The sequence below is a fragment of the Myiozetetes cayanensis genome, unplaced genomic scaffold, assembly GCF_022539395.1.
Source record: "Myiozetetes cayanensis isolate MyiCay16 unplaced genomic scaffold, myiCay2020 scf5-8, whole genome shotgun sequence".
In the NCBI taxonomy this organism is placed as follows: Eukaryota; Metazoa; Chordata; class Aves; order Passeriformes; family Tyrannidae; genus Myiozetetes; species Myiozetetes cayanensis.
The window spans coordinates 65,004,115-65,022,618 of record NW_026087742.1 but is presented as its reverse complement, the minus strand read 5'-3'; the positions used below and the strand labels follow the sequence as shown (position 1 = coordinate 65,022,618).

The window sequence follows — 18,504 nt, the reverse complement described above, 5'->3', positions numbered from 1 at the left end:
TAATACTAATTTATTTAACAAAGGTAGCTGCTGACAGATTTTATTTTTTAGATAACTCAGTTTATAGGACTATTCTGACATGAAATTTTATTTTAAAATTAATTTACTTTTTCCTATTTCAGTGGCAGTATGTATGTGTTCCCATTGATGTCATTTAATGTTCTTTTTTTTCTATAATATTTGCCCCAAAGTCCAAATAATAGCCAAAGAGAAGAAATATGTCACTGCCATACAGAAATGACTGAACAGAGTACATTTTAATGTCTCATGTCAGACTGGCGGTGAGCAAGTTCAGAGAGCATACCTGAAAGCAAACAAACTCTAAGAGGAAAATGAGCAAGTTCACTTCATGGAGAGGCTGGGCAGCAAAGGGACTATAGAAGCTTCAGTTTATGTCTTTTGTAACTGCTGTGTGAGCAGACCTTGAGTTACTTGCAGACTTTAAATACCAGAAATACTTGCCATTATAAGGTGTTTTGTGTAGAAGGGTTTACATTACTTACATAACTTTACATTAATTACATACCTTATTTTCCATTTACCAAAAATATGACTTTTTTTTTCTAAACAGGATTAGATGAAGTGCTTCTCAAAATTTTCTGGCACACCATCCTGTAGAGACAGGGTCCATAAGAACTTTGAAAGTACAATTGTAACTTGAAAGTACAGTTAAATATCCTGGATAGAAAAACCTTCCACTTTACTGCTGTTACCAACAAAGCAGAATTTTCCTGTACTGTAAAACTGAAAAATCTGCCAGAATTGTCAATGCATTGGTTATTACTGTAAAATTTTTTGATTTTATTGTCTTCCTGCATTGAATAAAATTAAATCCAAAGCCTCAGTTAAAGAACTGTCACTAAATTTCAAAAGACATAAGATATAACCATAGGAAATGTCAGAATGCCTGAACAACCTTAAAATTACAGCATTCCATCCATATAGTACTCCGCAATTTTAATTTCACTCCCATATACTGTATTTTTCTGCATAAAAATTCCTCATTCACGGAATGATTAGTTACTCTCTATTTAATTTTTTAAAATTAGGTGTCTATCCCAACCGTATTTAACTTGTGTGATCCAAATCCTGTGTTGAATGGAAAAGTTTTTTATGGACATTGGTGTGCCTTACAAGAAAAGCATTATGCAAACAAAGCAGCATCCATATGAATTCTATATAATTCCTGTATGCTATACTCATTTTACAGAAAAGGAATGGGAACAAAAGTGATTGCATCCCAAGCTGGCAGAAATGCCCTTTTTGTCTGCCTAACCTGAAAAACACCTGACTTCACAGATAGCCTCCTATTTGTAGAGACATTTGTGCATTCAAAATAGAAATTTTGACATTACTTAAAAGTGATTTTCTTGAATACAAGTGCGTGAAGAGGGAAGCTACTTCCATTTCCTCTTTATCTGATACATGAAGTATGATCAATTTGTCTTTACATAAGGAGAATTTTGATTTAAAACATTTAAATAGCAAAAGGTAATTGGTCTACAATAAATATTTTAGAATAAAAATAGGACTGTCAGCTCGTAAAAAATCTACTTTTACATATTGGGAAAGTAAACATGAAAATTGGGATATACCCATAAAGTTTGAAGTACGGTATAGACCAAAATAATACTTCATTTTCTTTTATCATAGCTACAGAGAATATGATATTGTAAAATTATTTGTAGGAACTTGAACATAACAGAGAAAATTTCCATGTTAGCATGACTTTTTAAAAGAAATATGTTACTATAAATATGTATATGCACATTTCTGTTTTTTTCTTTCGTTTAGAATGAGTAGATCTTAGGTCAAAGCGCAGTTGACTTCCTTTATTAGGGCTTAACCATCCTTATATTAACCATTCATTAGTTCTATATATAAGACTAAATTATTTATGTTAGCTTTTAATACAGTTTTTATATAATGAGCTTAGAGGTTGCTAACCATATATGGTAGGCTGTAACTTGGAATAATGTCTTTTTTTAAAATTATATGCCATCCTCTTGTTTCTTTTATCACGCATGCTTCCGAGGTGCAGTTTGAAGCTAATAGCAGCCATACTCTCATATGAATTAATTTGTGACATGTAAAATGGGTATCTACACATAACACATGACACAGAGAAGGTAGTACAAATTTTCTGACTGGGAATTTGCATAATCACTTGTGTAACAGGCTACTTTGTATGTAGTGTGAGATTAATTTGGTGCAAAATGGCCACAAGGCAAGGTACAAGGAATGGGATTCATTTTGCTGTCTTCTAGGGTATAGTTCATTGGACCTATTTTAGATAGCTACTTTAGAGTGAGGTGTGTTGTACCTTGGAAATGTAAATGCATGGATGAAAAATGAGCCTAGGGTGGCTAGTTCAGATATAGATATTTGTAGTACAGACAATGACATTTAGTCAGATGAATTCTAGGTGTTTGGCTGGATACATGGTTTGGATTTACTTTGAGGGGTAAATTCCTAGTTGTGCTTCTTAGGCTTACTTTTCAAGTAAGAATAGATTTTCCAAATAGGAGGGAAAAAACCCTGAAAAAAACCCAGTTTGCCAGTAAGAAGTTACTAATTCAATTTGAGCAGTTTTTTGCATGTTTACATATTTTCATGGTGTACGGGGTTTTTTCTTTACCTTAGAAGGATATTTTGTTCGTTAGACCAAATATTCATTTAGAAGGTAAAATATAAATTATAAATTCAGTTGAAAGGATACAGGCACAAAGACCAAACAGGTCCAAAATAGTTGTCAGGACACTTTTATGACAATCCTCAAAATCCAAAATTCTGTACTATGAGGCTCTGTGGCACTTCCAGGAATGGACCTGCTTCAAGCTATTAATAACTTGGATGCTACTCTAGTTTTGGCAGTACAACCAAGCTCTTTCTTGTATTGATAAGCATCTACTTTTGTTTGGTTGTTTGCTGGCTTGCTTACTTGTTTTTAATTTTTATAATGGCCCAATCCTATTACACTCACTTCCTGGCTAGGTCACTGTACTTTATGTACTGCCCACGATTTCCAAGGATTAGGTTCTCTGTTGTTCTGGAAGTACTGTTAGAGGATTACTTGGAAGTCTTCTTGTTTGGCTTCCTGTCAGTTAACTGCTGCTGATATTTCCAATAATCTTATAGTAAACAGGGCAATAAAAATCAAGCAAATTTTTGTCTGTTGATCTTTTTCTACATTTTATGCTCTCGGTGTTGTGATGGGAATAGCAAGGTAGGGTCAATGAAGAATCACAGAAGTAAAAGTAAAATGGAAATCAAACTAACTTCAATTGGTCCAAAAGATAAGCAAGTTCAAGATATTCACAAAGAGAGAATAGAAAGTCTTATGTAAATATCATGGATTATTTTCTTCGTAAGAAATAGATACATGATTTAAAATAATAGTGCAATAAATGACAATACAAAACATTTGAACTCCTGAGTTTTGATTGGGATTAGAAGTGGGTCTGCAAGAGCAAGGTGAGAAAGATGTCAAGTACATCAGTGTGAAATTAGCAAGATTTTTAACCACCCAGTCATGGTAGATGCAGATAAGGAAATAGAAATGAAATTTTATAGCATTCAGTCAGGTTGACAACACACATATTATAGTAGTGATTGGGTAAGTTAAGAAATAGTTATTAGTCCAGTTCATTTTGCAATTTGAAAGTCTAAATTGTCATTTTAGCATCTTATATATAGTGTTTTTGATAAATGTGAATGAAAAAGTGAAACTGTAAAAGCAAAATATCCTGTTTGCAGAGAATAAAAAAGATAGTCAAGTAATTAATTTCTTTCACTCATTCATGTAAAATTAAATATGCAGTTTTACAAGAAAATCCTTCCTTTAATACAACTCACACAAGTTAGGTCAGTAAGGAACTGAAGAAAGAAATCTATGTTTTGATCATTGTAAAAGACATTATTATAATTTTACCACCAAAAAGTCTTGGAAGCCAGGTGTCTTTTCCACAAAGGTCAGAAATATCATAAACTGCTCCTGATTAAAAGCTTTTGATTTTATTTTTAAAAATTAACACATACAAAACATTTCATGTCATATATACTTTCTCCCCACCATGAAGTTAGATTGCCCCGGGACACTGTGGATGCTCCATCCCTGGAAGTGTTCAAAGCCAGGCTGGATGTGGCTCTGAGCAATCTGGTCTAGTGGACAATGTCCCTGCCTATGTCAGGGGGGTTGGGACTAGATGACCTTTAAAGGTCTCTTTCAACCCAAACCATTCTATAAGTTACCAAAAGTATTGAAACCTATGACTCTGGAAATAAGTTATTTTATCCTCTGCACTTCAATGACTTAAAGCACAAACATCCTTAAAGGAGTTTGTACAACACTGAAGAGCACCAAGACAACTAGTTTGAAAAATAGTTTAAAAAAAGAATAGGTTTTAAAAGTATATACCTCTAACAGCTAGACTTAGCTGTGTATCTAGAGCTCAGCCCATGACTAAAATTAAAGCATGACTAAACCCAAGAGATGAGTCTTATGAGGAAGTAGACTGGAACAAAGGAAAAAGCTGAGACTGAATACTTGTAGGAGAGAGATATGCAGGAGGTGAAGGCTGTATGTGCAAAACCAGTTGACTTTTGGAAGAAGGCATATTCAAACTTTGTCAGAAAGATTCAAGAATTTTGTCAGTAAGAAACAGGAATGGCAAAGAATAAAGAATGTTTGTGGAAAGACTGAGGTGGTGACAACCTAGAAGATATCACTTCCTTTTCTAGCTTCTTAGGAGCAGAAGGATTATTCCTACATATATTACCTGAAATGTCTTCTCTTCCATAGTGATATAGGGACCAACAGGTAAACTCCATCAGCTCTGTGGTTTGGTATATTTTGAGAAAGACTTTTGGTAATGAGGCAATTCTCAAACAGTGAAAACATGCTGCGGGAGCAGAAATAAAATGAGCAAAAATAGAGGTTAATGTTGAGTAACTACCTTTGTGACCTAGTAAGAAGAAAAAAGACATATAATATAGGGAAAAAAGTATTTCTTGTCTCCTGGATTCCATTACTGATACATTAAGATAATTCTTAAAAAGAAGTTACTTAAAATGAACTTTCAGAGTGAGATTTTACACTATTTACCTGTTTGAGAAATGTAGAAAAATGTTGAGAAATACATCAAGACACTTCTGTTTTACTTGGAGAGACCAGGACCGTGTGGTGTGAATATGTGGTATTCTGGAATAAAACTGGAGTGGTTTCTAATTCTAGAGACAACTTCAATCTCATGAGTTAAAATTTCGGACAGAATCTTTTACCTATTCTTTACAGCATAAAAAAAACCAACCCAGTGTCACAGGAAGAGGTCTATTATTTATGAAATGGAATTGATATTGAGGGTGGGTAACTTGTAATGTCAGTGGAGTAAGAGCATGAGAAAGGGCATTACAGTTCCTTAGAGTGAAAATTTATTATATGGTAGGAATGTTTTTGGAGGAGATAAATGTCAGATTCTTAAATGCTTAGGATTCCTGATTTGGATCAAATTGTAAAGAGTACCAAGCTAAGGTATCCTTAAAATTTGGCCTTTAAGAGTTTGATGTCCATTGCTTAGTATAGCCTCCTGCTCTGACACCTGAGTCTTAATAATTCTGAAATGATGGTCAACCATATGATAAATTGCTACATATTACCTGAATTTTTCACACTATTTTTATTTGTGAGTATGTGTAGGAAGAAATAGGAAAGCAAAAAATAGAGGAAAGAAGGTAGCAAAAGAGGGTTATGTTTCATAAATTATAAATAATTCTTGTTTTCTAGTAAATATTTTCAACAGAATTTTGGAAGCTATTCAGCTCATCAACCAGGAGGTGCAAGTGTAGTATTTTTGGCATCCAGCTGACACTCCAGAAGGCAGTGGAGGTCCTGTCTTATCAGCCTGATGGGGATGTCTCAAAACCCCTTGGTGCCCCAAACGGCTCAAATGTGAGCAGCTGAGTTGAGCTATAGGTATCTGGTTTTGTAGGAGGCTCCACTGACTTTATGGTCTGTATCTCAGTCAACTGAAATGGAAGACAACTTACCTTTAAGGTGGCCTCTTTGCGTAGCATCCTACATACAGGTGTCTCTTAAATTTCATCTCTCACTTGTACATCAACTGTGTTTAGATACTTAAATTCAGATCACAGAATCAGAACCACAGAGTAGTCTGAGGTGGAAGGGACTCACAAGGATCACCAAATCCAGCTCTTCAGTGAATGGCCCATATGAGGATTGAACCCACCATCTTTTGCATTTTTAGCACCATACTCTAACCAACATATGTTGATTTCAAACTGAACCCTGCACAATTTCCTTCTCATACTTTATTTTAGAAAAGTCATACAAATTCTACTTATTCTTTCGATTATTTTTTGGGAGACAGCAAGCCTAATTACAGTACAAATGATCACCATATTTTCTAGAAATATCTGCTCCTGCTGGTAAACACGTTTAGTTAAAAAACTAGGCAGCACTATTTCTTTGTGGTGTCATGTCGAGTTACTTGTACAAAAGTGGAATGTTGCAGAAGTGACAAAATAGCTCTGATCTGCATTATTTAGTGAACATATTTTTGCACATTTCCTTATTTGAAAAATTTTAAAGTGAAGTCTAAATGTAAAATTAATGTTATGTCACAAACCAAATTCATCTTTTCTACACAAAATCTCTGGTAAGAAGGACAACTTATATTGATATTCAAGCACCATTAGTTTATGACTATGATGTTTTAGAGCTACAGAGTGTTCGAGTTTATTCTTTTTAGCATTTCCATTTATTATTACAGATAGTTTGATAAAGACAAAAAATTGCTGTAGACTATATTGCTGATTGTGGAATTGTGAAACAAGGGTATAAAACATTAGTTAAGGTACTATTTATTTTACATTTCTGCATAGTTCAGTCCCATGTTTTATTGGAATTAAAGGATATTTTACAAATTAATTGATAAACCCAGTATATATAGTTTTCTCATGGGGTTTGTCTATTTCATTTTATATGAGAATAAAACTCATCTGTTTTGTTTGTTCAGTAATTATATTTTGTTGTTCCGTGCATTCCTTTTGCTCACTCCATCTCATAATACATTCTGTAAAAGCACACATAAATAAATAGGATAAACAAATTAAGCTGTTTAAATAAATTAATTTACTCTGCAGCTCTGTATTCAAATCTTATGTGCTCACTGGATTTCATTTTAATGAAACCCTTCTAAGAACAATACATTGTATGCCAAACAGTGAAATCATATATTAAATGAATGATTAAATATACCGTGTTCCAATTTATATCAAATCTGTACGCTGTGCATGCTTAAATCCTCCTAAATCTAAAGAAATAAATCTTCTACATTCTGAAAACATCTGCATTATAATCCTCCTCTTGAATACTCAGTTCGTGGACATATAAACACAATCAAAGTCATAATAAGCCTAGAGCCATGATGCAGTTAAGCTATCCTCATCAATGTTTTTGACTTAAAAACCTAAGATTATTAAAGTGGAATCCACTTAAATGTCTTGAAATATTGCTCTAAAAAAGTCTCCTCCCACTCCATCAGTAGGCCCACTGAATCCCTTTGCATTTAGAATCTCAAATTCAGCAAATACTTTTTATGAAGCTTACCTGGAACAAATCTATTGATTCCTATAGACATGTTGCCAAGTTTCTTAGGAATGCATTCGGATAAATAAATAGTAATGTAGCAACTGTGCATGAATAATGACTGCTGCAAAAGCAGTTTGTTGTGTGAGGAATGCACTGCTCTTTCCAAGGAAATTTTTAGGCTTTTGCAGCAACAAGTTTTCTTATGCGTTATTAAATATATACTAATGGTATTATTTCATTACCAAATGCTTTTTGTGAGTTGAATATATGCAGTTCGTTGACTGGTGGTTTGAGTTCATTGTTTTTTTCATCATAAGTCAGGATTTCAATTATCAGAAGGAAAGAAAACAACAAACAAAAAAATGCTAGTTTTAACATTTCCATCCACTCCAATTGATTTCCCTTTTAGGATCTATTTATTTTTATCACTATTTGAGCAAAACAGCCTAACTCACACATATTTGAGCAATGAGTCTTAGAAGCTATTAGCAATAAAAAGGAAACTGCAGGGAGAGAATTTTCTAGAAAGGACTATTCTTGCACTCAGCTCCCTTTGAGTATTGTTTCTGTTGAAATTCTATCTATATATCAGATATATCTATGTGCTACATACTAGCAATTCTCACATAGCAGATGTGCAGTTCCTCAACCTCTAGTTTTCAAAACCAAGGAACATCTTGAAGTGCATCATAGCTCCTCCTAGCTACCATGCCAGGCCTTTCGCTGGGCAAAAAAACATGAATGGGTGGTTTTCCCCATTTTGAAGTAGTGATATGGTGAGTGATTTGGCCACATTCATCCGAAAAGTGTGATTCATTCCAGATTTGTGCTCCATGGTGAAAACAGACATTTGGACTTACATCAGCCATGTTACTGGTATAGGTTCTACAAGGAGATTATATTTTCTTTGTGATCCATAACAGTTCCGTAAGATCTCATTGCTCAAGAAGCCCCTTTGAAATTAAAATGTGGAGTAAAAGTCAGCGTGAGATAAAACAATAGTGCCTGATCATTATTTATTTACAGAAGTACATGGATTCTTACCCCACAAGGCTGAAATCTGTAAGCCAAAATCTGTATTTCCGATTCAACAGCATGATGATAGGAGTGAGGAAAATAAAAACAAAAAACAAAAGCAAAACAAACCTCATATTTTTATAAGTGGTCCAGAAGGCAGTTTAAAAGCCTAATAGAACAAGCAGTGCTCGCATTGCATACTGAAACATAAGACCAAGTGCCCTTAAAGTTGCAAGTTTCCTTTGAGAATGCTCTGCAAATCCCAGACAGCTCAACAGGTGAAAGAATAGGTTGTAAATTAGGAGGGAGATTTCAGTTTAGGGAAGTGGTCTTTGGAAACAGAGACTTGGTGTAACATTACCTTTTTCACAATTACTTTCCGTGCGGTCTAGGAACGTGTTCCAGACAGCCCTTCTCCTGCTCCTTCTCTTGAAGAGGGCCGAAGACCTGGCAGCCATCCATCCTCTCATCGAAGCAGCAGCGTGTCCAGCTCTCCTGCGCGGACCGAGAGCTCTTCAGACAGAATCCGTAGGTCACATTCTTCTCCTTCTCACCACTTTAAATTTGATTAGGTGCAGCTGGTTTTTCTAATCAAAATGCCCTCGTCTTAAATAGATCTCATATGTATCATGTTCCGAAGTTCAGCTGCAATAACTATCTCCCAACATTATGTTCCCCATTTTACAGTATCATAATATCTGATGCTACATTAACGGGTACTGATATAAACTGCCATCATGTCATATTAAACATAAAGATATAAGCAATGAAATACAGAATTGCAGCTGGGAAGCAATTTGCTAGATTAGTTTTAGAACTGAACATATAGTATAAACATTTTTTAAAGAAATTGAGTTTTATTTAATCTGGTTACTCTGGTTTGATTTCTAAATTGAATCTGACTTCGTAAGCAATATTTTACGTTGTAGAATTGCTTGGTAAAGAGAAGAATTGGGTTAAATAAATTAAAAATGTGCATACTTTATAATTTTTTTAAATATAAAATTTTGTAATGGTGAGAAATATGATAGAGAATTATCACCTCATAGCTCACAAGGGGCAGAGTGAAATTAAACCATGGTGTCCCAGAGTGATACCATTTTTATCAAGGTTCCGTGTACAGGAAGTAAATTACATGGCAAAGGCCCTGAATTCTATGATATTCCACTGCAGCAGTGGAAATTAAGGTTTTAAACGCACACTATTTTATGGATATGTACTTAAATTCCTATTACACTTGTCCATTCCCTCTGTTGCAGGGTTTTGTGCTTTTAAGTCATCTTTCTACAGTAGAATTTGTCAATAGGTGAAACTGGAGGATTTGGCATGCACATAGAAGGCCATGAAATAGCTGTATGAAAGAGGTAGTCGTATTGATTAGATGCAACACGTGTCTTTTAGACTGCCTATTTTCAGCCTCTCTGCAGACTCAGGAAGCTGACTCTTCATTGACCTTCAGATGAAAGATCTTTCATTAGTATGTGATGAAAAATGACTTACCAAAGAAAAGAAATGAGGCCTGACCATGACAAGTTGAAAATTCTGTTTTCTTATCACTTCGACAATTCAGAGTGCAGATAAAATTGGCATCCCATATACTGTGACCTATCTATTTCCCCAGGCTCAACCCACAAGCCTTTCATTATATCTTCTCTCCATTGTCCAATTGAGGAGGGGGATTGATGAAATGGCTTTGGTGGTCACCTGGTGTCCAGCCAGGCACAACACACTGCAGATTTCAGAAGTAAAGTTCTGAAAAAAAACTCATAACTGTGGATTTTTAATATTTCTTTAATTGTTTGAAGAGTCTATAATTTTTTACAACCAATGGAGACCTTTTCCATTGTTGTCTAAATAAAAAAAAAAAAAGTAGATGAAACTAAATTGAGAAATACTTTTTTCTTTTTTTTCAAGGAATTACTTTTTTTCACTTTTCAGCTCATTCTATTACTTACCAACAGAGAGGATTAGGACCTTTACACATTTTTTTCTTCCATGTGAACATAAGTGGTGGATTTCTTTAGTAATTTATTTATTTATAAGACTTTTCTGTCCTATCTCCTTTGTTAACATCACACCTGATTCTTAAATACATTTGCTTTCTGTGGTACCAGCCAGAATAAAATAACTACTACAGAAATATGGGTTACATATGAAAAAATATTTTACAAAAAATGGCTTAAACTTCTTGAAAGTACTATTTTTCATGATAAAATCATAGGTATATAAACTACCTAATATGGGTTTCTGAGGTGTGTTTGAAACTCATGGAGGTCTCCTTGAGAACTCTTGGAAAGAGCTTTTCAAGCTGTCTGATCAGTAATAGGAAGAAACTCTCCCGCTATGTGGATCCTGATAGCATTAATTAAGTAACTTAGTGACTGTTAGAATTCTTGTATAAGAAAAAGATTAGAGAAAATAAGTGAAACAGTGTATTGTTAATATGACAGCTGATTTCTATTTACCTGCGCTTGTGTCTAGCAGCTGTCCATCAGAACGGGCTATCGATGAACCAAATGCTGATGGGTTTGTCACCTAATGTCCTGCCTGGACCTAAGGAAGGTGATCTGGCTGGTCATGATGTGGGACATGAAACAAAAAGAATACACATTGAGAAAGGTAATATGAATATTATGATTCTATTGCTTCAGTGTAAAAGAACTATAGTTTTGGCAGTTAAATATTATAATTGTGACTTTTAATTTTTTAGTTGTGTTTTCATTTTGTTGGACGTTTCTTTTGTTTCACAAATTAACTTGTAACAGGATGATTCTGCTTTGTCATCCTCAAGATTAATGAATGATATTTATATGAGGGAGAAATTTCATAAATATTACAAAGTAGGGTGAGTGAAAAACAGTTTTTCATTGTTATTGTGTTTCTGACCCTTCTACAACACTGTTTAGGTATTAAGTTTCTGTCTCCATCCAGTTGACTCTAATGACCTACTTCCCAGAGGGACTGAGCACCGTGAAAATTAGTCCATGTGTGCAAAAAGGGAAAAGGCTAATACCAAGCCATTAAATTAGGGAATTGCATAAAATGAGACTGGTATACATTATATAATGGGATTTAAATTTAATTGAGTATATGACCAAAGTGTTTGATCTAGGTGAATAGTCCACATGCACTTATGCTGATTATGACACCATTTCATCTCTGTTGGTATTCAAAGTCAAGTTCCTGTTCAGGGCTCTTACAGGGGATTTTGGAGGGGTGATGGTGGAATTTTGAAAGGTGCATTTTATATTTCCTTAATATATGTGATTTTAAGTGGTATAGGCTAGAAACAATTTAAGTGGTATAGGCTAGAAACATTTTGTTTAAAGAGAGGTTGAAAATACAATGTAGGCTTTGAAAAAATACTATTGTAGCTTATCAGCAAAATCAGTTCTTCAAGCACAATGGGAGAAAAAGTAAAAGGTGTAATAGCCAGACACTGAAACAGAACTGGAGAAACTGCTTCAGTTATGAAGATTTCAGAATAATATATTTTGTGTCATATTTTAATAGCTATAAGAAGATATCTTCTCTGTTTCTTGTTTGAACACTGAGATATGAAAAAGAATTAAAATCTGGACAATTCTATTCTGGACAGGTGGTGTTTTTAATAGGATTACCAGAAAAATTAATGGAAACAACATTTCTTTCATATAAACCATTTAGTTTGGTTCATTGCACACACAACCTGTTTTAGCTTATACTATGCCCTCACTCAGCCTCTGCAAATTGTATCCCTGCTGTGAAGTACGATGTGATCAAATAGGTTTGTTTTGAATTTCCATAAATGATTTTATTTCAGCCCTTGAAGTTACTCGTTTAAGTGTAATCTGACTGGTAAATGCTGCAAAGAGAAGTACATATTAAGAATTGCCACTATTTTTGCATGTCATCCAGGTTTTTTAAACGTTTTGTTTATAATGGTATCCCAAATGTATTTTCTAATCTTTTGCCAGTTCACATTTTTGCAAGATCTGTTCTCAGTAAAACTGCTGAGAATTCACTTTTTTCCTCAGTCCTTGTTTAGGTCAAACCTCCTTTTTTTTTTTGTTCTTTTCACCCACTCTGTTCCAGCCTACTGAATTAATGGTAAATATTCATGGGCTATCCAGATTGATAGGGGTTACTAAATTAAAAATTGTTTTCTGTCATGACTACATTTATCATGTCTCTCACACCAATCATGTAACTTTAATACTAATATAATCTGTATTAAAACAAGTTTTGTAGAGACAGTAATTATCTACTTTTGTCACTGTGAGCTTGCAATCAGATTCCCAAACTGTTGCTTTACCTCTGCAAATCAGTCACAATGCCACCATATCTAAAACTGCACACATGTAGGTGGTGGTACTCTTATTGCTAAAACCCCATCATCTTCATCAGCTGATTCAAAAGAAAAAGAAAGAGAAGAAGTTGGAAGTTCTAAATAAGTATCATGAAGCATTTAAAAATTATTGTGTTTTCTTCTAAGCAACTTTTGTTGGCAGAAATCTATTAGCTGCAACTGAAAGGGCTTTTAATTGAACCTGAGAGAACCTGGGAAATTCTGTCTGGTAAAAAGGCCCTGTCTTTTCTCTTCTGGTCTCCTCTTCCGTTAAAAAAGTGAAAAGATGAAAAACTTCTGAAGTCATCTGAGATCAGGGAAAATTTATTTCCAGTCAACAGAAAATTTAAAGGGGGAACAAAGTTATTGCAGAGGCAACTGATCAACATACCAAATTTTGGATGTCAGAGGGGTGAATAATTTATTTGACCTGATCTATGAGTTGGATACAGGAGAGAAAATACCATTTACCATTTAGTAACATAGTACAAAGGAGCTAATTTATCCAGTCCACAAAACAGAGTATAATACATTTAGAAACAGTTTGAGGGTATTCAGTTTTTCAAAGATTGTGTGTATTTCTGTTCAAAATTCAGGCAGAATTATTATTATTATTATTATTGACAAAAATTAGTTTATTTTACTAAATCGTTTTAAGTTACCAGTAAAAGTCTTGTGCAGTTTTGTTTGGTTTTATTTTTTTGTTTGTCTTTAGACTGTCTTCAAAATCCGTTCTCAGGTTTTGGTATGTGCAGCTCTCAGTGACCGCACAGTCCGTTGGAGTCAGGTTGTTATTATAACACCAAGAATGAAATTAAGTTCTATGGATCTGTGTATTAAAATTGGAAAGTTTACGTTAGGCTCTGGGTCAATATTTGTTGTAGTTCTCAAAGACCATGTGTAAAACATGGGCGTTGGGGACATTTTCCAGCTGTTTATTCCAGATGCGCAGCTTGGCTGCATCCTAGCTTCATTTTGACTCAAGACCCAATGGACACATCTGAAACTCCACCTTCTGTTCCATGAGAAGAAAACTTAGGTTTGCTAAAGTTATGTTGTGGTCCAGCCAGTTTCCTAGCCTAGACTAGGGAGGACTGCAGGAAATACTGCAAAGCACTTCTGCCCCATAGTTCAAACATAACTCAAGATGTCATTATCTGTATGACAGGAGGCCAATTACCCTCGATTTCCAGAGGGTTTTTGCTTATTAGTGGATAGCAGCTTTTCCAATTTTACTGAAAGCAGGCTGTAGAACTGCAAATGATCCTGGGAAGAACGAGCTAAGTTCAAGTACACGATGTTAGCTCAAGTGCTTGACAGTCATCATCAAAACCAAGTGTCTAATTTTGTAATCTGTAATTATGGATTGTTTGGTTTTACTAGGTCAGATTCTACAAGAAGGACTTCTGTGAAGTATAGGAGTCATATGAGAAAAAATTCATTTAGTTTTCTATGTTAAAATAAGGCTCTGAGTCTTTTCAAGTGAAGTTCAGTTTCTGTGATGCAAAGAGTTTGCTCTAAATCAGGCCTCCGTTTTGGTGAGGTGTATTTTATCACTTATCCTGCTCAACTTACATATGAGGTCCTGCAGATCTCCCAATCTGAAGTTGTGAGAAGTGTACTTGTTGGTTTTTATGGAGCTGAATACCTGTTTAGCTCTTTAGTAATGTTGTCTGCTAAATAAGGAAATAACATAGGGAAGAAGATCTAGTGGAGAACCTTAAGACTAGACTGCTGAATCTTGATCCTGTTTTTGCTAATTGATCTGAAGTGTTTCAAAAGAAGTTCAAAATAATCAAAGGCTTAAAGTCAAACACACCCTCTTTGAAGATGTGGAACCTAATTCCTCTGGACAAAAGAGAGAATTGAACTTGTGACACATTTCCTGGGCAGTATCCTAAATCATTGTGCTTTTTGTAAAAGAGGGAAGGATTTTTTAACATCATGCCCTTGTCCTTGCAACCCAGACTCAGATCATACTGGGTCTGCAAAGTGTAACTTATAGCTCAGTCCTATTGACAGAGGAGTCTATGTATTAGCTTCAGATAGCTGCATATGATTTTTTTGGGTGATGTTAAGTGATATTGGAGGCAGTGGCTGCTCATAGTACCCCCTAACTGGTACTCTCTACAGGAATTTAAGATCCAGCTCACTTCAGCCCAAGGTTCCCTTCTGGGGGATAACCACCAAAAAATTAGTTGCCTTAACACCAAATTTAGATGCTTAAGTGCTTTATTGGATCTGGCCTTAGGGCATCAGATTAGAATTTTCTGTCTGCATCAATTTATAATTTTTTTAGATCGACACCAACAGCAAATGAAGCCTGAATGTCATACTTACATTTTAAATTTAATATCGTATTTGAGGTGTTATGGGAAGGACACTTTCTTGCTGAAAATATGTATGCTGTTTTCTATAACAAAATATAAAATATTCACCATGTTCACAAAGGAAGTTAAACTCTTTCTTTCAGAAAAGCTTTTAAACTATGATATTAATGGAAATTTCACAAGTAATTTTCAGATAATCAACAATAACTGCTTCTTGACTACTATGATAGCAGCAATTAAGGTATAAATTTATCAAATCCACATATTAAATGTCCCAGTCTTTGTCTCTGTTTTGATTTTGTGTCCCCCTGTAGAGATGAGAGCAGTCTTAGACCTCTAATATCTTATAAAATAGAATATTAAAATTTCAAAATATCCTTTGTATAAAATTTAAAATAATTTGAATATTCCCAAGGTAGAATTGGATTTTCCTGTTAGCCATCATGCATCAAAAAGGGAATTAATAATAAATATGTCATCTTATATAATTAGATATTCGTTCTGTGGTATCAGCAGTAAATTCCTTTAAAATATATGCATACTGTAAACATATATGAAACATGCTTATTCACCTTAAAAAATATAGAGACACATATGAGTGTGTTTTTGTAAATATTTGTAGTGGGTTGACCCTGACCGGATACCAGGTATCCACTAAAGCCTCTCTCTCACTCTCCCTCTGCAACTGGACAGAGGAGAGAAAAAAACCCAAATGAGCATCTATGAGTTGAGGTAAGAGATAGGAGAGGTCAGTTACTGATTACCTTCACAGGCAAAACAGACTCGGAGTGGGGATAGTACTTAAATTTATTACTTACAGGATAAGAGCCAAAGAGTGAGAATTAAAACAATCTTACAAACACCTTCCCTCCACCTCTCCTTCTTTCCATGTTCTCTCTCCCCCCCCAGCAGTGCAGGGGTTTGGAGAATGGGGTTTGTGGTCAGTTGTTGTTTCTGGCACTGCTCAGGGAGAGGAGTCCTTCCCCTGCTCCTGTGGGGTCTCTCCCATGGGAGACAGTCCTTCACAGCCCTCTCCGGTGTGAGTCCATCCCACAGGCAATAGTTCTTCCCAAGCTGCTGTCCCGTGGCTCACTCCTCCATGAGGTGCAGTCCTTCACGAATGAGCTGTACTGGTGTGGGTCCCCACAGGGCCACAAGTCCTGCCCAGGAAAAACCTGCTCCAGCATGGGCTTCCTTCTCCACAGGCTGCAGGTCCCTGGCAGGACTCTGCTCCATCTTGGGCCTTCCACGAGGGTCACAGCCTCCTTCAGATATCCACCTGCTCCAGCATGGGCTCCTCCATGGGCTGCAGGGGGGTCTCTGCACCCCGATGGTCCCCCATGGGCTGCAGGGGCACAGCTGCCCCACCATGGTCTGCACCACGGGCTGCAGGAGTCTCAGCTCCAGTGCCTGGAGCACCTCCTGCCCCTCCTTCTGCACTGACCTGGGTGTCTACCTTGTTGTTCCCATGTTCTCACTCCGCTCTTCCCTGGCTGGAATTCTTTCTCTGCAATACCTTCTGTTCTTAAATACATTATCACAGAGGCATTACTGTCACTCCTGATTGGCTTGGCCTTGGCCAAGGAGCCGGCTGGCATTGGCTCCACCAGACAGGGGAAGCTTCCAGCAGCTTCTAACAGAAGCCACCCCTGTAGCCCTCCCCTGCAACCAAAACTCAGCCCCAGAAACCCACTACAATAGGAAAGACTCAGAGGAAGTTTTAACATCAACAAAGATTCTCACCTACCTGAACTGTCCTCTTAGAGAAGTCATCAAGCAAGCCATTGAGAACTTTGCTTAAATTCTGTTTCTGGTCTGTGATTTTTAGTTAGTTCTCTGAGAAAACCCTTTTTTAAAGAGGGTACTTACTAGTTGACGTACAGAGGAATTTTCATTCACAGTTCTGCTGTCCAGCTCCTTGTATAAACATACTTTATCTGTTCATTTTTGTATACATAAATAGACAGAGATGCTTACACAATATAATTATTTTACTGAATATTACAATTTAATCTAATAAGAAGAATATGAACATACCTTGATGGGTTTCTGTTTGCCAAAATATTTATAATAATACATTTTAAATCTGCATTCTCATTTCACATCTTAAATGTTATCTAATAAATCTTAATAGATTAGGTTTTAAATCCTTAAGATACTGAGTTTATGCTGTGTATTTCTCCATTATCTACGATTTCTCAATAGGATAGTAGTCAAATTTTTAACCTGTGACAGGTGATATAATAAAGATCTACTAAATTAAAAATTTGATAAAGCCAGTATCACCAAGATAACCTTTTGACACTGTGGTTGTTGGTGTATCTTTTCATTCAGCCCAAGAGGGACAGGTGACTACAAAGATGAAAATAAAATTACAAGTTTTTTCTTAGTTTTCTTAAGAAACTGGAAAACATCTGTTTTTTTTACATAGAAAAATAGAAGCCTTTCATATTATTGAATACAATATGAATAGTACGTGTAGGCAGGAAGGAGGGGAAAGGTAGTACAAACTTCTGCAAAGAAATCTTTAGTGTAAATAATTGAATAAAACTATTAGGTCATCCTCCAGTGACATACTTCTGCAGACTTGTTTGCTACTAGAGGCCTTTTTCTGCTGGAGTAGTAATAGTTTAGACACATTTTTTGAGAGATTTGCTGTATGGTTTTCACTTGACAGGTACGTGCACATCACTTCCAGAGCGTTCCAGGCTAACTAGGCTCAATGCAGTCCAATTGCACATATGTATACTGCCTATTTTATATTTACAGTGACTCAGTCATGGAACCACAGAATATGCTGAGTTGGAAGGGATTCACAAGGATCATTGAGTCCAACTCTTAGCCCTACACAGGACCATTCCCAAGAGTCACACCAGGTGCCAAAGAGTATTTTCCAAATACTTCTTGAACTCTGTCAGGCTTGGTGCTGTGACTACTTCTCTGGGGACCCTGTTCCAGTACCCAACCACCCTCCGGGTGAAGAACCTTTTTCTAATATCCAACCTAAAGCTCCCCTGACACAACTTTAGGGCATTCCCCCAGGTCCTGTCACTGATCACCACAGAGAAGAGATCAGTGCCTGCCCCTCCTCATCCCCTCACAAGGAAGCTGTAGACTGATATGAGGTCTCCCTTCAGTCTCCTCCAGGCTCGAAAAGACCAAGTGGCCTCAGTTGCTCCTCATCAAAAGAGGTTTTGCAATGACATCAGCCAGCTCTTTCA

At 35.9% G+C, this 18,504-nt stretch overlaps 1 protein-coding gene across 6 annotated transcripts in view; it reads left to right on the top strand.

Annotated features, from left to right (window-relative positions):
• The window catches only part of DACH1 (dachshund family transcription factor 1), a 350,977-nt gene that overhangs the window by 239,875 nt on the left and 92,598 nt on the right, over positions 1 to 18,504 (top strand). For 3 of the 6 annotated variants that reach the window (XM_050332379.1, XM_050332376.1, XM_050332380.1), the window contains 2 exons: positions 9,019 to 9,154; positions 11,111 to 11,245. In XM_050332379.1, the coding sequence (XP_050188336.1) occupies positions 9,019 to 9,154; positions 11,111 to 11,245 (271 nt within the window). Of the gene's footprint in view, positions 1 to 9,018; positions 9,155 to 11,107; positions 11,246 to 18,504 lie in introns of all 6 variants that reach the window. The other 3 variants (XM_050332378.1, XM_050332374.1, XM_050332377.1) reach the window with 1 other exon arrangement.